The 21,945-nt window shown below is 40.7% G+C and overlaps 1 protein-coding gene across 1 annotated transcript in view; it reads right to left on the bottom strand.

Moving 5' to 3' along the window:
* Positions 1-21,945, bottom strand: part of snd1 (staphylococcal nuclease and tudor domain containing 1) — a 907,822-nt gene that overhangs the window by 646,400 nt on the left and 239,477 nt on the right. Inside the window, exon 14 of the mRNA XM_080207582.1 lies at positions 20,170-20,242. Within this exon, the coding sequence (XP_080063708.1) occupies positions 20,170-20,242 (73 nt within the window). The remainder of the gene's footprint in view (positions 1-20,169; positions 20,243-21,945) is intronic.

Below are 21,945 nucleotides of genomic sequence, written 5' to 3' on the forward strand. Positions count from 1 at the left end.
ATAAGTGCACTTAAAGAAAAAGAATGCATTAAATAATTAAATAAACAAGCAGATGATATTGGAATTGCACAAAGTAGGTTAACCGGAAACTATGTAGAGTAGTGCCCAGGTTTGAACACAAGTCCCGCCACATATTCACCATTCCCCTTAAAGCAGCACAACACAATGGGAACTTCTCATTTGAGTTAATACAGTCAGTGTTTACCTCTGGATTTAGAAAGCAGGGATTTCAGCTTCTGTAAAGATGTGTCCGCAAATTCAGAGAAAGCAAATAACTTCTATGAAACATACAGGGACACAGCAGGAGGTGAAGGTGCCTCTAATCTTCCCAGAGGGGTTAGAAAGAACAAGGGACGGAACTTTTCTCTGTGCCTAAGTCTTGGTCCTGTTTAGTTAACTGAATCTCTGTCTCACCTCTCTGGAAGAGAACTTCTGAAATTAGGTCAATAAATGTTTTCCACCCAGGTTTTGGAGATGTGTTTTCTGCATTGGTTCACCCACATCCCCGGCTGAAATGGGACTTGAATACAGTATAATTAATACAAAGAAAAGTACAGCACAGGAAAGGCCCTTTGGCCTTTTAAGCCCACGTCGATCATGATAGCCTAACTACAAAAAAACTTCTGGTCCTACCCAGTCTGTATCCTTCTATTCTCTCCCTATTCATGCACCCATCCCGGTGCCTACAGTTAGTGACAGTGATGTTAGCAAGATGAGTAAAGGATCACCACCAATGTGTAATCACATAAATGCTGCTCATTAAAAAATATTATCCGGAATAGACAATTAAATTAAACTTCTCTCGTCACCTTGCTTGAAAAGATGGAGCAGAGCCACCAAACTGTAAAGGGTAGCTGAAAAAACAATAATAATATAATGAGGATAGATTCAAAGAACTGTGCATCTCAGTGGAAACAGGAGGTGGTCGTCCAGTGAAACCTCTGAATTCATGTTTTGTGATTAACATTTATTTAAATTGAAACCTTCTAGGACTTGTTCAGCAAAACTTCTAAAGTAAGTAAACAAGGTGATGGGAGAACTACAATTTAATTGTCTTATTATAGAATTTTTTTAACAAGCAGCATTTATGTGGTTATGCATCAGTGGTGATTTTGTACTCTCATTTGCCCACATCAGTGAAACTGCAACATTAACGATGATACTGAAGAAAATTCAAGTCCAGTTTTCTGCAGGGGGTGTGGCTGAACCACTGCAGAAAACACATCTCCAAAACCTGAGCGGGCAACATTATTGACCTAATTGTGTCACAGAGGTTCAGTTAGCTAAGCAGGACCAAGACTTTTTTAGACTCAGATAAATTTTCCGCATCTTGTTCTTTCTAACCACTCTGGGGGAGTAAGTTTTAAAAGTGAGAGGCACTTTCATCTCTTGCTGTCCTTGCGTTTCATAAGAATGATTTGTTTTCTCGGAATCCTTACAAAAACTGAAATCTCCACTTTTTAATTCCCAAGTGAATACTGACTATACTAACTCAAATGAAAAGCTCTTATTGCCTTGTGCTGTTTTAAGGTCAGGGAATAGTGAAGATAGGCGGGGCTCCTGTTCAAACCACTCATCATTTCGTGCAATTCCAACATCTTCTGCTTGCATTTCGAGCTTGTGTTTTGTTTTTAATCCTTACAGTTTTGCAGTGGGCTTTTAAGGATTGCAACAATGAATAAAAAAGTTTATTTCTCAAAGTTTGAAATAGGAGAAGGGGTGGAAAGGAAGTGTGGTTCGCTGTAAAGAATCTGTTAACCTAACAAAATTCCAACTGGGAAAAGCAGCAGATTCTTTTTGTTAAAGGAAGGGCACTGGGGGGGAGCAAATCTGTATTAATCTGTTGCTTTTATTCTATATACCTACCAGTCAGTCCTGCAGCGTGTCTGAGGCTGGGCACCCAGGCCAGGCCTGGCAACTGATCACTTTCCAGTCCTCACTTGCCCACCCTTTGCTGCCCTTCAGTTTGTGCAACTGAAGAGCATAATCATCGTAAAAGTAAGTAAATATGACATTTATGAGCAATTAAGTTGGCTGAAATAAAGCAGGCATGCCAGAGAATTGTTTGCCTCATCGAATTGTGCCATGTTATTGAAAAGGTTGGGGACCACGGGTGTAAAGAACCAAACCTAACAAACAAAATGGAAATCTTTCGATCTGTTATTGGCATAAGACAATCGGATTCTGTAAGTAGAAAGAATTAACCCTGATCATCTGCATTCATCAGCAACAAGGTCTCTGCATTGGACAGTGGTTTTAACATTTTACCTGAAAGAAGTCCTCCAACTTGTCTTTTCCTTGGTGCTGCATTGCAATTCACACTACATTAAATGTTCAAATACTAGAGTGAAATCAAAATTTCTGACTCAGAGACACAAATACTATCAACTGAACCAAGTGACAACAGCTGCATGAAACCAGGGCACGTAACACAGCATGGCTCTATCTTGCCTTACAGGGCACAATTTATGCACATTCTCCATATTCCAAATAGCCATTGGTAATTAAAAATCTCAGCACATTGACTTATTGAATACTCTATTGTGTTTCAGAATGTCTTAAACCATTTGTTCGCTTCATACGATCTTTGTTTTTCAATTGCACCTAATAGTCATGAACTGGCCAGTTACTTATAAGCAACCTAAGTTTAGTTATCAAGCTGAATTGTACCTATAATTAATTCTGTATAAGCAGATCACAACTGAATTCTTATGGAAACATCAGAAACATGCCCCCAGCTCTCCCAGTTGTTTGACAGAAAAAAACCATGTCTGGGTTACAATTTCATATGTATATATGGGGTCACCCATTCAAGACAGAGATGAGGAGCAATGTTTTGCTCTCAAATGGCTGTCAGACTTTGGAAATCTCTTCCACTGAGAAGAGTGGTGGTTATGTTGCTTAATATATTTGAGACTGAATTAGCCAGGTTTTTTGACTGGAGTCAAGGTATACAAGGTCTGGTGGAATTAAGGTCACAATCGGGCCAGCCATGATCTCACTGAATGATGGAGCAGAGGATTTGGGGGGCACATTGCCTACTCTTATTTCCAATGATCTTACAATCCTTTGCTTAACACTCTTTTCAACAACCGTACTGCCCAACGCCACCATGCTCAGCACACCCTCAGCACCTCTCCGTCCTTCAAGTCTCTTATTCCAACAATAGAAAATTACCAGCAATGGAGGTTATGATTCAGAAGGGAAAAGATTACTGAAATTATTCACCAGCATTTTTATTTAAAGAAGTGCTTTTAAGTTTTGTAAGCCACAGTAAGGTGTTTGATTATAGTTCCCAGTTTCATAATGAAGACCAATGTGTTACAACACAGACATGTCAGCAAAACTATCAATTCAATGTAAATAAATTAAAGGGGCAAGTGTTTAATTTTAGTCATTCTTAAAAACAGCTGAATTCAAACAAAGGCAATGAATTTTATTTTTGCATGGTTTATACTTCAGCAGGTTAACGTTAGAAAAAGAATTAATGCAACTGATGATGGTCTGAATTTAAGTAAATGGGTGGAAAGGTGTTGGGAAACAAGCAAAAATATATAGCATTCAAGCTAAGTAGATAAGAAAGGATGCAGAGTGCTCAGGTGAGGCGAGAAATGGAGAAGGGTCCACAAGTAACGTGAGGAATAGAGGGAGGAGAGCATGTGAGTAAGGCAAGGAAAGGAATCATAGAATCATACACTGCAGAAGGTGGCCATTTGGCCCATCGAGCCTGCACTGACCACAATCCCACCCAATAACCCCATGCATTTATCCTAGCTAGTCCCCCTGACACTAGGGTCAATTTAGCATGGCCAATCCACTTAACCTGCACATCTTTGGAGTGTGGGAAGAAACCGGAGCACCCAGAGGAAACCCACGCAGACACGGCAAGAAAGTGCAAACTCCACACAGACAGCGATCTAGAATTGAACCCGGCTCCCTGATGCTGTGAGGCAGCAGTGTTAACCACTGTGCCACCGTGCTGCCCCAAAATGCACACAAGCAAGGAGGGAGAGGGAAAGTGCTGAGTGCACTTGAAGAATGCAAGAGTGTAGGGAAGGAGAATGCAGAGTACCTTATTAAAGGCAAATAAAAATGGGCAATAAGCATGACTTGCTTCACTGGCAATCACTACTTCATCACCAAATACTAAATTGCTTAGTCATCAATTCGAACTATATGGTTCTCAAAAACGATCCTTAGATTTGCCTCAGAGTGAAAGGAAATCCAGAGGGATCATGCCAGAGCCCCACATCTCCTGGTCACAGACACAAAGGGTCAAATAACTGCCTTTGTGCTGTTAACTTCTGCAGTTCAATTTTGGAGCGTTTGAAGTGTTGATTTTTAGGCATCTTTCCTCCTCCATAAGGAGGCAAGTAACTTCAAGTACACATATTGCAGGATTATTAATCTTCAAAGTCATTCATACTTAAGTTTTAGAAAATCCTCAAGAAGTAACATCTGCTAGCAGATACTTCAGGGAGTACATTTTTCAACTTCAACGCTGCACACCCAGGTTCAACACTTGAAACACATTAATTTACATATTTATGAGGATTAATTAGCAGTTATAAGCTTACATTTCAATTTTGTGGTGTGTTTCTGGGGATATGTATTTGGTGAAACTGTACAAGGTAAACACTGGAATAAAAACAGAAAATGCTGGAAATATTAAAATCTGGCTGCATCTCTGCCAGAACTGAACCAGTTCTGATGAATGGTCACTGACCTGAAATATTAACTTAGTTTCTCTCTTAACAGATACTGCCTGACCCGCTGAATCTTCCTTTTAATTTTATTTCACATGTTCAGCATCTGCAGTATTTATAGGAATACTTTCCAACAATTTGACACCTTAAATAATAGCCTCATGGTGGCAAGATCGAACAACCTCTCATCTTGGTGTCATATAATGTAGACTGTCTAATTTATTTATTACTGTCACCAATAGGCTTATATTAACACTGCAATGAAGTTACTGTGAAAAGCCCCTAATCACCACATTCCAGCATCTGCTCGGGTACACTGAAGGAGAATTCAGCTCGACCAATGCACCTAAACACCACATCTTTCAGACTGTGAGAGGAAACCTGAGCACCTAGAGGAAACCCATGCAGACACGGGGAGAACATGCAGAATTCTGCACAGTGACCGAAGCTGGGGCTTGAACTTGGGTCCCTGGCGCTGTGCGGTAGCAGTGCTAACCACTGTGCCACCATGCTGCCCTTTAGTCACTTGCTGCTACTATGGAAAATTAAAAAATTGCTAATGAACTGAATCTTTTAATTTGATTACACAGTATAGGAAGAATACCAACTTGTCAATGGTATTTGGGAGCTACTCCAGACTGGCCACAGAATAAACTCAAAGGGCAATGAAACTGGCTCAAGACAGCTCAATGCAATTCCATTTCAAATAAATGCCCTAGAATATAGAAATTGCACTCGAGTGAAAACAAAGATGCTAAAAGCAGATATGGAAATAACTTAAACTTCCTGCACTAGTTCAAGCTAGATGGCACAGTGATTAACACTGCTGCCTCACCCCACCAGGGACCCAGGCTCGGTTCTGGCCTTGGGTGAGTATGTGGAGTTTCTACATTCTTTGTATCTACGTGGGTCTCCTCCTGATGCTCTGAATTCCTTCCACTGTCCACAGATGTGCAGGTTAGGTGGATTAGCCATGGTAAATGCACAGGGATTAAGGAGCGGAGATGGATGTGGTGTAAAATGATCTTTCAGAGTCGGTGCAGATTCGATGGGCCAAATAGCCTCCTTCTACAATGTAGATATTCTATGGTTCTAGGGTGAAGAATGTACAGCTGCATGAGACCAGAATGGAAAAAGTAGAAAAATGTTCCACTCCCCTACACTGTGGTGAGCACAGGATTCATGACTGTCATTTCTTATTTTAATAGAAAACAAATATTTCCACACAAATATGAATCATGTACTTGTAAAGACTCCCAACAATCAAACTATGGTACCACAAAATGTGTGCAAAAACACTAATTTTTTTTCTTGAATATTTGCATGCTTCAATTATGATCCAAATATTTATTGCTGGCACCGGTGCAGGGGAATTATATAAAGCAAAAATAGATGTCACTCAGTTAAAATCAAGTGTTTCCAGACACAGGAATTCCCATTGTTTCATGCTGAGCCACAGTACTCAAAGATGATTCACTGCCCAGTCTTTGTAGATGTGCAATAGTGTTTGTATCCTTTGTGAATGTTCATCAGCACTGCTGCCAAGATAAATGCCTTCAAGAATGAAGTTAATGCTTGGACAGATTGTACCAGCATGAGAGGTTTTGAGAAATCCATGCCCCAAGCCACCTAACCTCCAATATTTCTTACGTAGCAGCAAATCAGTATCAGTTGTGATCACCTGCACTCTACAGCAACTCTCGCTTTTTAGATATCCAGAACACAAATAGGAAAATTCACAGCAATGTGAATCTCATCATGGTAACAGCGGAATGCAGAATAAGGCAGAGGGGAGTTCTTTAAAGATAGATTTATTAATCCAGTTCAGGTGCTCTGCAACATTTTGTTTGGTATTTTAGAATCTCATTTAATTAGTACAAGCTTTTATTTCAGAAGGAAAAAACACAAAGATCAATTATGCATTCTGGACATGGGGTGGGCAGTTGCAGAAATAGAAGTAGGTCACTTTGATCTTTCATCCTCTCTCCACAAACTATTCTGTAATTCCTATTAAATTATCCTGTAATCCATTCAAGACATAAGCAGAAGTAGACCATTGAACCCATCAGGTCTGTTCTGACATTCAACGAGATCATGACTGATCTGATGATAGGAAAATGAAGTTGAGTACTAACTATCACTATAATCCTCAGTTATTGATTAAAATTCTATCGCAGCCTTGAACATAACTAGAAACCCAGCTTCTGCAGTCTGCTGTGACAAAGGATCTCAAAGTTCCGCTGCCCTCAGAGAATAAATTCCTCATCTCTCTTAAATGGGCGATAAATTTGACTTGTTTCATTGGAAGCCACATTGGTTAACTAATCCAGACAAAATATTTGCTTTTCTACCTTATATTAAGTGAAACTAAACAAATGTTTGAGACAGAGAACAAACTGGCTTCTCTTGATAAGAAACTGGACTAATCCAATCTGTTAAAAAGAAAATTTATATGTGCTGCCTCCTAACAATAGTTCTTCAGTGAATCTGTGGAACAAGACATATAAAAATTATAAAATCGGGGCTAGATCAGACCGAGGTAAATGCAAAATTAATTTGACAAACGGGATTGTTTGTAAGCTGAGAAAATAAATGAAATAAGAGTGAACAGGATGGCACATCGAGACTTGATGTGCAAGGTTGAGGCCTACACTGATCCAAACTCCAGCACATTACCTCAAACTTTCAAACAATTCTGCTTGTTGCAACCACACATATTTTTCCATTTGCTCAGGAAAACAACAAATAACTGCATTCAAACATGAAGTCGCCAGATATACCTTAATTTCCTTCTTGTCTTGCAGAACACAATTTTCAAAGCAGTAACACATAGATTTCTGTCCTATTACTGAGCAGTCTTTGTACACCAGTCAACCAAACACGAATTTTGCAGGACCAACCCTAATATTGTAACGTTTCAAATGTAGTTGCTATCTACTATGTATAACATGATTGTACCGGTTTATGTAAAGAGGGAAAAGACATCCAAAAGCAAGGCATAATATTTGCTCTTTTACTACAGTAAGAAGTCTAAGAACACCAGGTTAAAGTCTAACAGATTAATTTAGGATCACGAGCTTTTGGAGCGCTGCTCCTTCATCAGATGTGTCTGAAAGCTCGTGATACCAAATAAACCTGTTGGACTTCAACCTGTTGTTCTGAGACTTCTTACCGTAGCCACCCCAATCTAATGCTGGCATCTCCCCATCTTTTACTATAGCCATACAATGTCCTTCAGTTGGTCATAATTAAGACACAGACATGCTGGCTGGACTGCTGCCAAAAGGTCACTATGATGAAAGGGAAGCATGTAAACTCACTAATTGTGACTGATACGCCATTTGAAGAACAGCCAAAACCAAAGGGAGGAATGAACACATCCACTGCAAGTGCTTTAACTCAACCCAGGGGAAAAATACACCACGAATGATAAAGCAAAATTCTCATTTAAAAATAAATCTCCTGCTGTTAAATCCACTGCCCCTCATAATGTCCAAAAATATTGACACTACAACCTGAATGCTTTTCCAAGTTTTGGGTATTGCTCCAGCAGGCCTGGACATGAGACATCCCCAGAATAGCAGCAACACTGAAGGATACATAATGGTTTCAGGTGTTGTCAATTCACTTTCCACACAAAACTATTTACAGAGCAACAGGTAAATTTCTTTGAATATTTTTATACTCCCCAATTGAAGTTTTCATTTTCGTTTTTATAGAACTATTTCATGCTTCTGTGCAACACGTTCCAAATAAATAATCAAGATACCAACTGGAGAATAGAAGGTATTCCAAAATCTTAAACGTCAGACACGTTCATTCTGTTCCACAAAAGCTTGATCAGAATCAATTTTATTCGTGAACAATTAAAAGTGTTATTTATGATCTAATCTACAGCTCCAGTCTACCATTCTTCTCATTTACAAGCTTTTTTAAAACTCAGATGGAAATTGCATTCATCTGCTAAAAGCAATGTAAATAGATTTTACAGGCACTTTGACAATGCAACAGGATTTAGTCACAATCATCTTTTAGTTTGTTTTTGACATAGATTAACACAGCCTGCTCACAGGAGAATAATCTTTCTGAACACTTGAGCCATCATAAAGCAAGTGTTTGTTTATACAATTCTGATCTCCTCATTGACATAAACCTTTGGTACAAAAACGTTTTATAGATTTGACTGCCTTGCTTGACATGGGGATTTGGGGGCTGATGCAGGGAGAAGGGGGTGTCACTGATTAAAAATATTCAGAAGGCAGAAACACACCACGAACTATACAACACTCCAATTTATAAAGCACCTTTTGTTTTTGGCAATGGACAGCAAAAAGAATACAAACAAATAATGGTAATAATAGACCAGTGAGCCTTACTTCTGTTGTGGGCAAGGTTTTGGAAAGGATTATAAGAGTTAGGATTTATAATCATCTAGAAAGGTATAACTTGATTAGGGATAGTCAACACGGTTTTGTGAAAGGTAGGTTGTGCCTCACAAACCTGAATTCTTTGAGAAGATGACCAAAGAAGTGGATGAGGGTGAAACAGTTAATGCGGTGTATACGGATTTTAATAAAGCGTTTGATAAGGTTCCCCACAGTAAGCTATTGCAGAAGATACAGAGGCATGGGATTGAGGGTGATTTAGCAGTTTGGATCAGAAATTGGCTAGCTGTAAGACAGTGGGTGGTGGTTGATGGGAAATATTCATCCTGGAGTTCAGATACTAGTGGTGAACCACACAAGGATCTACTTTGGGGCCACTGCTGTTTGTCATGTTTATAAATGATCTAGATGAGGTCGTAGAAGGATGGGTTAGTAAATTTGCAGATGACACTAAAGTCGGTGGAGTTGTGGACAGTGTGGAAGGATGTTGCAGGTTACAGAGGGACATAGATAAGCTGCAGAGCTGGACTGAGAGGTGGCAAATGGAGATTAATGCAGAAAAGTGTGAAGGGATTCACTTTGGAAGGAGTGACAGGAATACAGAGTACTAGCCTAATGGTAAGATACTTGGTAGTGTGGATGAGCAGAGAGATCTCGGTGTCCATGTGCATAGATCCCTGAAAGTTGGCACCCAGGTTGTTAAGGCGGCGTACAGTGTGTTAGCTTTTATTGGTAGAGAGATTGAGTTTAGGAGTCATGAGGTAATGTTGCAGCTGTACAAAACTCTGGTGCAGCCACACTTGGGAGTATTGCATACAGTTCTGGTTTCCGCAATATAGAAAGGATGTGGAAGCATTGGAAAGGGTGCAGAGGAGATTTATCATGATGTTGCCTGGTATGGTGGGAAGGACTAAGGAGGAAAAGGCTGAGGGACTTAAGGCTGTTTTCATTAGAGAGAAGAAGGTTAAGAAGATCAGAGGATTAGACAGGGTGGACATTGAGAGCCTTTTTCCTCGGATGGAGATGGGTAGCATGATGGGACATAGCTTTAAATTGAGCAGTGATAGATACAGTAGTGGACTCACCAAAATTAAGGGCATTTAAATGGTCATTGGATAAACATATGGATGATATTGGAATAGTGTAGGTGAGATGGGCTTTAGATTGATTTCACAGGATAGCACAACATTGAGGGCCAAAGGGCCTGTACTGCACTGTAATGTTCTATGTTCTATGAATTAGAATTGTTAGAATTTAGACATGTAATTCAAGCAAGCATCACTTGTCAAAAATGCCACAGCCAAGCTGGAGTGTGCCAATCACAAACGCATGCTCAAATGTCTTGAAAATCCTCAATTTACTTAAATCAACCGTCAGAAGGAAACATTCGTTCATTTCATAGCATTCATTTCCGACAACAATGTTTTTAATTGACTCAGGGCAACAATTTTGCTGCCAGTTTGTGGGTAATTTTATTCCTTGGAGCTAGGTTTGAGACTCCTCAGAACTCATTTTACATTGAGCCTGTGAAGCTGGCAGTGAGCAGACATTTTCACTTTGTATGATTTGGGTTGAATTGATTGGATAGGGTGTTAACCCACTTTCCATGCACAATGTGCACAAGACAACTTTAACATCATTTCAGGATTTGCATTATCTTGTCAAAATGCTAAATTTTACTTTTGCAATGTAAGACAACTCAATCCCTTCAAGTTCCACAGTTCTTCAAAAAACTCTCAACTATCTATTACTTTATGTACTAAATTCACCAGTCACTAAGTGCCTGTCAAGTTACGTGAATGGAACTGTAATTATACTTGCCATTAAGACGCAAGAATTTTTATGACATACTGTATTTTTAATAGGGGATTCAATAATCATATGTCACTCTGCCTATAAAGACAATACAGGTGTTTCCCATTCCCAAAAAAAGGATAGTAAAAAGACTGGAGATTGAATGCTTTGAAATCGCACATGTTCCTACTTCACATTTTCCTGCAGGAAACCAGCTAAACTACTTCAAGTAGTCGCAAGTTCAATATCCAATTCCCTCTCCGTTTTAATGTCGCGTAATTATCCTCCTCACTTTAACCCCCAACAGCAGCACAGGCTTCTCAGTATTGCATGTAATCTTTAATCTCTGTGGTCAACCTAGGCTGAGTCAGTGTACTTGGTGACTGCCTCGGCTAGCTCACCCGGCAGCATGAGGTAGACGGTGCTCTGGATCAACTGGGCCAAGGTGGCATGTTGCTTGTGTAGTGGATGAGATGCGATGCCTCAGAGGCGATGCGCTCGAAGATGTCTACCACAAAGGAGTTCATGACGCTCGTGGCCTTGGACGAGATGCAGGTGGAAGGGTGGACCTGGGTCACACCCGATACATTAAGTGGAGTAGCTCTGCTTGAGTGCTTTTCTCCACTTCTTGGGCAGCTTTTTGGTGACCTTGGTCAGGGACTGCTTGGACGCCGTGCAATACACACTGTCCTTAACTGCAAGCTCAGGCATTCCACTTCGTCCAGCTTGGGCGGGGAAATCAACTCATGTAAGCATCAACTGATCCCACACACTTCCAAGAAAAGTTAGATGTTCCTCCTGTAAATATTAACCCTGGAAACTGAAATTCACTGCAATGGTGTTTAAATATACAATGAAAAATGGCAAAATTCATGTTATGTGGGTGACTCAAAGGGGAAGAAATGTGTCCCACCTTCACTACGTAACTGATTACATCGATTACTCCGCAACAGGATCGCAACAGACATCGAAAGATGCTGTCATAATAGGATATGACACTCGACTCACTGATCGACAGTTCTGATGCACCACATCCAAAATCCGCACCGACCTCATCAGAAGGCAAACCTGGACATGGTGGACAGAGTACCTTTCGTCGTCCAGTACTTCCCTGGAGTGGAGAGGCTATGACATCTTCTCCGGAGCCTTCAACATGTCATTGATGAAGACGAACATCTCGCCAAGGCCATCCCCACACCCCCACTTCCTGTCTTCAAACAACTGCACAACCTCAAACAGACAGTTGTCTGCAAACTACCCAGCCTTGGGAGAATAGTGACCACAACACCACACAACCCTGCCACAGCAACCTCTGTAAGACATGCCGGATCATCGACACAGATGCTATCATCTCACATGAGAACACCATCCAGCAGGTACACAGTACATACTCCTGCAACTGGGCCAACGTTGTCTACCTGATATGTTGCAGGAAAGGATGTCATAAGGCTTGGTTCATTGGGGAGACCATGCAGATGCTACGACAACGGGTGAATGAACACCGCTCAACAATTACTAGGCAAGACTGTTCTCTTCCTGTTGGGAACACTTGAGCGGTCACGGGCATTTGGCCTCTGATCTTCGGGTAAGCATTCTCTAAGGCAGCCTTCACGACACACGACAGCGCACAGGCACTGAGCAGAGACTGATAGACAAGTTCCGCACACGAGAACGGCCTCAACTGGGATCTTGGGCTCATGTCACACTATTTGTAACCCCCACAATTTGCCTGGACTTGCAAAATCTCACTAACTTTCCTGTCTGGAAACAATACACATCCTTTTAACCTGTGCTTAAAAGCTCTCTCCACTCTTATTGTCTGTACCTTTAAGAATTGATTAGCTGTAAAGACTCACATTCCAATCATTATGCATGTAAATGGAGTTTGTGTCTTTGTGCCCTGTCTGTGACCAGAACTCCCACCCACCTGGCGAAGGAAAAGCATGTTCCGAAAGCTTGTGGCATTTGCTGCAAATAAACCTGTTGGACTTTAAGCTGGTGTTGAGACTTCTTGTTTTTACCCTGGTCCAACGCCAGCATTTCCACATCATGCAAATAAGGTGCCATTCAAAACAAAGATGCACAGAGTTGGGGCATGGTTTGGGGGGGGGGGGGGGGGGGGGGGGGGTCCCCCAGGCATTGGGCAGTCCCACTGCTGCTTCAAATCCACCTCATCAATCCTGCTCAATGTTGGTGATCCATGAACTGCAATTGATTGCCGTGATAGTCTACATTAATCACTGCATTTCAAAGTAGTCTACTTTGAAGTGTTTAATTTATAAGATATTAGATTTTTCTTTCTAATGCAATGTTAATTTCAAAAGTTGCTCAATGGCCAAGTTAAATAGCTTCCCTTTTTCAATTTTATCTATCCTCCTTATTACTTTAAACACAAGTCTCACATCACCACTTGGTCTTTTACTTCAGAAAAATATTTAGCCAAGTTTTTCTTCTTAACTGAGTTTATTACTGCTCTCATTTCATTCTAATCATTCTTCTGAATTCTTCTAATGCATCTTAATTATTTCAAACGTTTTAATTCTAAAAGTATAATGACTAAATCAGGAACATATTCTTCAGAACTGACCTAATCACTGATGTGCACTTCAATACAAGCTGTTTTGACTATTAGGCCAAAGTCCTTCAGATGTATCGTAGTGCATGATTTGCATACTGTTAACATTTAGCTTGCTAGTTCAAGGTTTGATCATTGATTCCTTCCAAATCTTTTTTTTAAATCAATGCAGACCCCTTGACATTTACATTTTTGTTGTTAGCTATTAATATATATATGTATTTTATGTTAATCCATCTTAAAATCCAAGTCCCACCCATCAATGTAATTATTTGGAAAAGCAATGAAACTCAAGTGAAGGGTTCCAGCTTAAACATCAATCAATATTTCAGATGTTGATCAAGCTTATGTAGATTTTATATTTATTTCAGGTACCAAATAATCAGAATTCTCTTATTTATACAGCATTTTACTTTGTTCCTTTTTCCAGCACTACTTCAAAAAGACTTTAAACTTACAATAAAAGCATAGTTTGAAACATTGTGGCTTTGCAACAATGAATATTATTGAAAAAGAGACATGTTGTCTTTACACTCGAGAAATGCAAGAATGGCAAATCTCAATAACCACAATTTATACCGCCAGAAAAAGGGACTGCTGACTAGTTGGCAAGTTGACAAGTTGACTCTGATTGGCCAAGGCATTACCATGGAAAAAGCAGCAGGAAACAATAGGCTTCCCATGTTTCAATGTATTTCAAAAAAGGGAGCAGGCTTGAACATATTCCTTTTTTTTGCTGAGAACAAGTCCTTGCACATAAATCTATGTCCCTTCTAGAAAGTGTAAATAAGCCATGTTAGTGTAGCTATTAGAGCATTCAAGGTCATTCAACAAGTGCTGCCAATCGCAAAGTAACATCTAACAATAGACAGGTCACTTTGGGTTTTGTAAGTGCAGGCTGGTTGAGTACAGACTGCTCCCTTAATACTCATTAGTCTCAGAGGGCCTGATATTCACTGGATACTGCTTGCTCCCACTCCAGGGACACCTGTGTGTGAACAAAGTCGCAGAAAGACAGGTAAGGTACTTGGCCAAACAGCCCCCTTACCAGCTCACTGTCTGGACCCTTTGATTGCTACCTCAGCCTAGCCCAGAAACAATTCCAAACAATTCCTCAAATCTGCCCTGTCTCCTCTGCACATGGTGGCCAAAGATCAGGAGCGTGGGACTGAAGTGCAGCTAGAAGTGTTCAATAGAAAGCTTGGAACAAGTTGAAGGGAAACCTTTGTGGTTCAAATACATTACCTCTTGAAAGTGCAAGGAATTAAGCCGTAAATGAATCAATATTTTATGGGTGTAAAGAATTGAAGAAAAGCAGAAATCAGTTTGTAAAGACAATGGCCATGTCGCAGTTAAGAGTTGTGTGTGCTATTTCAGGTGTTCCATTATCGTAAGATTATTAATGCCATGAAAGCATAGATCTGCCAAAATCAAAACACTGATTATAAAGAGCAACTGTTTCTATGATAGACTGACTATTTTCAATGGAATGGAAAATGACGAGGAAATTTAATGGAGCTTTAAAAATTATGATGTTTTAATAAGATTGGTAGAAAAAAGTTACTTCGTATAGTTTGAAATTGTCTTTAGTGTTTATAGATCATGCAATGCTTTCCTTTCGGGTTAAGGAAGAAATCCTTACACCTTTTAAAGTAAAAGCAGGTAAACATTTGAAGAGGATTAAACTGTATGGCTGTAGGCAGCACCTTCCAAATGGCAAAACGTTGATAACCTCAGGGCACAAACCACTAGTTAACCAAAACTTCCATATCTTCCAGAATATCAAGGCACATTGTTCAGGATCACAACCAAATATGTAAAAATGTATATACCAAGTGTGCAGAGAGCTTCTGCAATAAAGCTGCTATTTAATGACTTGTAATGTTCCACTGTCTTCCCACAACACACTGTGAAGCATAAAGACAATTACAATAAAATCTTGTGCGACAAATAAACCATAATGGAAGTCAAATGGCAATGTTAACAATTGGTACTAAAGGTCTTGCAGCAATCGGTGAGGTAGCTACTTCTTCCTGAGCCTATGTTCTCTTCACTTGCATAATCAAGCTTATATGGTTTATTGATTTCTCTCTGCAGTCAAGTAGTTCATGAATTTTACAAACAAAAAGAGCTCAAGGCGTATATTAAATGATCCAAAAATAAATGTATTCTTCTATCATGACCCAGTGCAAGTGACCTTGATATTGGTTTCCCTTTTATCATGTCACTTAATGCTTATACGTACACCTCAAGAGATGTTTATCTCTTCACCTCTCTGAAAGGAGGATATTTAACAATAACTTCATAGAAACAGCCCCTCAAATCCATGTTGGCTCCTGAAAAGAAATCCAGTTATTCCATGCCCCTGCTTTTTCCTCATAGCCCTGCAATTGTCTTTTCCTTTGACAAATTATCTAATTTCCTTTTGAAAGCCACCAGAGTATCTGCCTCCACCACTCTTCAGTCAGGAACTGCATTTTAGACCCTAATCAGCTGCTGCATAAAAATGTTCATTCTCATGCGCCATTGATTCTTTTGCCAATCGCCTTAAATTGGTCCCTTCTTTTCTCAACGCTTCTGTCAATGGGAACAGTTTCTCCAGACACCTCACACTGAGCTGACCTTCTCATGGGATTCGTTTCCTCTTTTCTTGATCCTGTTAAACCAATTTATTTCCCACCTAGCTTCCCTTTCTACTAAGTGTTAGCCAATATTGTTAACTATTTCATTTCCTTGGGTATTCTTTTACCCATTTCTCTTCAAATCAACCATCATCACCTCGCTCTCAGAAAAGCTCTTCAACCCTTTATTCTTCCAAATTTCGCATCACCTCTCACTTCCCTTGCCTCCTCAAAGTACTTGAACATGGTATCAATGCCCAAATCCTTCCCTTTCTTTCTCACAATCCATAAGATCTTGTTTTATCATCTTACAATCCCAGTTTGAGTCCCTTAAAACAGGTTTCCAATTCCTTCACAGTACTAAACAATCCTTAAAAACACAAATTACTTTATTTGCAACTATGATAGTAGTAAACTATCCCTCTTCACTTTTCTCAACCTATCTGCAGATGTCCACACATTCAATGCTTCCAGTGCCTCTTCTCCACTGCCCAACTGAAAGGAACCATCTTAGCTTGGATCTGTTTTGATCTATTGAATAACAGCCAGAGAATCATTTGCAATGTCTTCTATTTCCATTCCTAAACCATTGCCTCTGGAATCCCTCAAGGATCCCCTCTACTCCTCAACTACATGCTACCCCTTAACAATGTCTTCTGAAAACATTAAGTTCCACATGTACACTGATGGCACTCAGCACTGCCTTTCCAAAACCTTCCTGAATCCCTCCACTGAGGAATTTGTCATTGTTTGTCTGACATTCAATTTTCTCCAGCTGAACAGAGAGGACTGAAGCAATTGGCTTTGATCCCAACCTCAAACTGTTATCCCTGGACATGGCTTCCATTCCTGCTGGCAACTGTTGAAAGGTGAGACAGATCACTCCCAATCTTGATGTGTTTGACCCCAAAATGTTTTCAAATATACATCTGTTCCATCACTAAGATTCTTTTCTATATGCATCTGCCCAGTATTGCCAGACTCCAAACCTGCCTCATATCTGCTGCTTCTGAATCCTCATCCTCATGTATGCAAAGTCTAGACTTGATACTTCCAATGTTCTCCTGGCCAACCAGCTTCCCAATTTCCAGCCTACATAACTTTGTGCAACCCAAAATCTCTGCTGCCCATTTCTTACTTGGCCCAACTCTCATTACCTCACCAGGGCAATGCTTGTTGATCTACACTGGCTTATGACCCAACAAGGTTTCAATTTTAAATATCATCCTTTTTGTCAATTCCCCCCATGGCCTTTTACCCTCGCTAGTTTGGTAGCCTCTTTCAGCTATATCAACCTTCAGATTTCTGTGCTTCACTGATTCTGATATCTGTCAAAGTCCAATTTTCTATCATTGGTGACTGCCTTCAGCCGTCAGTCCTAAGTTCTGAAATTCCCACCATGAGCCATCTCTTTACTGTTCTCTCCTCATTTAAGATGATACTTAAACCGCAACTCTTTGACTATGCATCTGGTCAACAACCTTAATTTTTTTTGGTGATTTGGCGTCAAAAATGTTTTTGTATTGCTCAGAAAGCACCTTGGAGTATTCTGCTATTTAAAGGCACTTTATATATGCAAGTTGATGCTGTTTTCAATGTACTAACATTTGCAGTGAGGGCCATATGGTAGATTTTGGAAGCCGCAATCTCATGAGTTAATCACAATTCCTTCACTTCAACCAATTTAATTCTGTCCAATGTATTTGAACTGCATCTTGAATCTATCTATCTATCTAAAATCCACCTAAAATCTAATCATTTCAAAGGCACCCTCTATATTCCTGAGTTCACCAGCTTCAAGTCACAGGACTGTCCTGCTTAATCTACACAAGTGCTGTACAAAGGGATAGACTTTTTGCTGAGTTTCAGGCACAAGACAAGAGAGCATTTCTCTGCTTCTCTCAAATCCGAGTAGCCAGTTTAAATGAAAAATGGATTAACTCCTACTTACAAACAAACCAGTGAGTAGTCATGCAGCTCCTAAGCAAGTGTGAGGTCATCCACTTTGGCAGGAATAATAGTAGGAGGGATTACTATTTAAAGGGCGAAAAGCTGCAGCATGCTACAGTGCAGAGGGACCTGGGGGTCCTTGTGCATGAGACGCAAAAACCCTGCCTGCAGGTGATCAAGAAGGCGAATGGGATGCTGCCCTTTATAGCGAGGAGGATAGAATATAAAAGCAGGGAGGTCTTGCTGCAACTGTACAGGGCACTGGTGAGGCCGCAGCTGGAGTACTGTGTGCAGTTTTGGTTGCCGCACTTGTGCAAGGATATTTTGGCCTTGGAGGGAGTGCAGATGAGGGGGTTGGACTATGAAGAGAGACTAAATAGACTGGGTCTGTACTCGTTGGAATTTAGAAGGATGAGGGGGGATCTTATAGAGACGTATAAGATAATGAAGGGGATGGATAGGGTAGAGGTAGAGAGATTCTTCCCACTCAGAAAGGACAGCAGGACTAGAGGGCACAGCCTCAAGATAAGGGGGGGGGGGGCTGCAGTTTAGAATGGAGTTGAGGAAGAACTTCTTCACTCAAAGGGTGGTGAATCTCTGGAATTCTCTGCCCATTGAAGTGGCGGAGGCTACCTCGCTAAATATATTTAAGTCACGGGTAGATAGGTTTTTGGTGGGCAAGGGAATTAAGGGTTATGGGGAGAAAGCGGGAAAGTGGAACTGAGCCACTTCAGATCAGCCATGATCTTATTGAATGGCGGGGCAGGCTCGAAGGGCTAGATGGCCTACTCCTGCTCCTACTTCTTATGTTCTTATGTTCTAAACAGACATTCAAGTAATAATAGCTCACCTTAACTGAAGGCTGTTTCCATTCTCCATGACTAAAGGGTTATTAATAAAAAAACATGGCAAACCTGCTTCAGGTCATACCACAGTTTTCTTCAACTTTATCTGTCAGCCAGCTCCAAGTCACAAGGTCACAAGTCAGAGGCTTGTGAACAAAAGCTCAGTGCTGAGGGAGCGCTGCAACTTCAGAGCTGCAGTCTGCAGATAAAACAATGAAGTTTGCTATCTCAGGTGGATATAAAAAGTCCAATGGCACTATTCGAAGATAAATAGGACATTTCTCTGGTGGCCTAGCTGGTATTTATCCCTTTACCAACATCACTAAGTGGATGAGTGATCGCTAAGCCAGTAGATTTGGTTTATTTGGACCTTCAAAAGGCTACTGGCAAGGTCTATGATTAATAGCCTGCAAAATTGAAGTATATGGGATTGTGGATAATGCATTGAGATGGATAGAAAACTGGTTGGCAGACAGTAAATGAGTAGGAATAAATGGATCTTTTTCCTAATGGTAGGCCGTGACTAGTGGGGTGGCTGTGCTAGCACACCAGCAATTCACAATGATTTAGATGAGGGAACAAAATGTAATATCTTCAAATTTGCAGATAACACAAAGCTGGGTGGGAGGATGAGCTGTAAGGAGGATGCAGAGATGCTTCAGTGTGATTTGGACAAGTTGAGTGAGCAGGCAAATGCAGTATAGTATGGATAAAGACAGGAAGGCTGATGACAGCTATAAATTGAGAGTGGAATGTGCAACGAGACCTGGACGTCCTGCACATCAGACGCTGAAGGCATGCAGTTTCAGCAGGCGATAAAGAAAACAAAAGATGTGCTGGCCTGCATAGCAGAAGAATTCGATTACTGGTGCAGGGATATCTTGCTGCAGTTATAGAGGACCTTGGTGAGACAACACCTGGAACATTGCATACTAATTGCACCTACCAACATCTGATACTGATTGCACCAAAATCAGTTTAAATCATAAAACAAAAAGAATCTGCATTTAGAAAGGTTGAAGAAACAGTAATAAATCTACAATGACATATGTACAGTTCTTTTAAAATTCACAACAAATAAATATCAAATTTAAAACAAGTAATGCTGCATGATCACTAAATTTAACACGGGATCCGCACATTTCCAATACAACAGCAACAAGGCTATGCACATTCAATGTGTAAATTAGTTTTTCAAACATAGGCTTTCAACACTTTCAGAATTCAGCAGGCAAACAATAAAATTAAGCTTCTCCCACTTAAAAAAAGATGCAATTGTACAATGTAGCCTACCCCAGAGATATCAGCAACACGGTGGATTGGCACTTCCTTCTTACTGTGGAGCCCTTTGGCATTCTTGATGGCCCTGAGATGACAAAAAATTAAAAATGACAAAATCTTGAATAACTCAAAAACAAAAGAAAAGCCAGCTAAAAATACAAGAATATAGAATTAGTTAAATTTATCAATACACAGTGAACAGCCTTAAAATAACCAACAGCATGGATAACTCTAAGGATCCAGTATGCCGATCGGGCCCAGGGAGAGAGCAGGGGCAGAAGACCCAGAGGAAGTGAGGGGCGTGGGACAACGGTGAGGTGGTCACGATAAAATAGAGAGCAAGAACAAGAAGGAGCAAGCCCCTCGAGCCTGCTTTGCCATTCAATACCACCAGCACTCAGCTGACTGTGGCCTCAACTCCATATTTCTGCCCACCCCAATATCTTTCCACTCCCTCATTAGTCAAGAATCTTATCAACCTCTGCCACAAAGATAGTCAACATCCTTGCCACCACCCACTGGGGAAGAGAGTTGCAAAGACACTCGACCTTCTGAGAAAAAAGTTTTCATCTCATTCTTAAATGGAAGACCATTTATTTTTAAACTGTGTTCCCTAGCTCCAAATTTTTCCACAAGGAGAAACATCCTGTCAGCATCCACCTCATCAAAACCCCTCAGGGCTTGCATATTTCAATAAAATCCACCTCTCCATTCTTCTAAACGCCACAATATTTCCATATTAAAATAAATTTCCCCATCCCTTAAACCAGAATCATAGAATCAGAGAATCTGTACAGTGCAGAAAAAGGCCATTTGGCCCATCGAATCTGCACTGACCACAATCCCACCCAGGCCCTACCCCCCATCCACCCGCTAATCCCTCTAACGTATACATCTCAGGACACTAAGGGGCAAATTTAGCCAGTCAACCTAACCCACAGATCTTTGGACTCTGGGAGGAAACCGGCGCACCCGGAGGAAACCCACGCAAACACGAGGAGAATGTGCAAATCCACAGAGACAGTGACCTGTCAAGCCAGGAATCAAACCCAGGTCCTTGGAGTTGTGAAGCAGCAGTGCTAAGCACTGTGCTACCATGCCGCTTCACAGTTGAGTGAAGCTTCTCCAAATTGCTTCTAGTATATTTACATATACTAGATAGGTCCAGCTGAGATTGTTGCCATGGAGCCAGGCAAGTCAGCCAAATCCCCCATTGGGGAGATACCCAGCGAGAAATTGCAGCTGCTCCTCTGCCTCCTGTGGGTCTTCGTATATTATCTTTGCTTTTGAGTTTTACAGGAGACAACGGAAATACTCAGAGCCCAAGACAGAGAGAGGACTTTCCTGAATGAAAGGCGGTGCAGCCTGTTCCTGGATCATCAACATTGAGGGAATTAATGAGGTGGATTTGTAGCAGCAAAGGGACTGACTATCTCCTGGAGCTAGCTCCCCCCACAAACAGACCTGGTTCAATTATTATATAATCAAATGAAATAATACACGTGATTACATAAGGTGCACACTGCTGATTGTGACAGCTTTGGTTACTCTAATTGTAGAGCTACTGGGAAGCAGCCCCCTTATAACCATGCACTGAGAACCAGTTTATAAATACAGGATTGTTTCATACTCTCTGCTTCCTCTCCATTAACCAATCCTGCTTTCATGTTAATATCAGGTTAACTGGCTTGTAGTTCCCTGTTTTCTCTCTCCCTTCTTTCTTGATTAAAAGTATTACAACTGAAATTCAAATTTGAAAGTGCATGTTGCAAACCTCTCTATTAAGAT

Source organism: Carcharhinus amblyrhynchos, chromosome 19 (assembly GCF_965287045.1).
Source record: "Carcharhinus amblyrhynchos chromosome 19, sCarAmb.v2.hapA, whole genome shotgun sequence".
Lineage (NCBI taxonomy): Eukaryota > Metazoa > Chordata > Chondrichthyes > Carcharhiniformes > Carcharhinidae > Carcharhinus > Carcharhinus amblyrhynchos.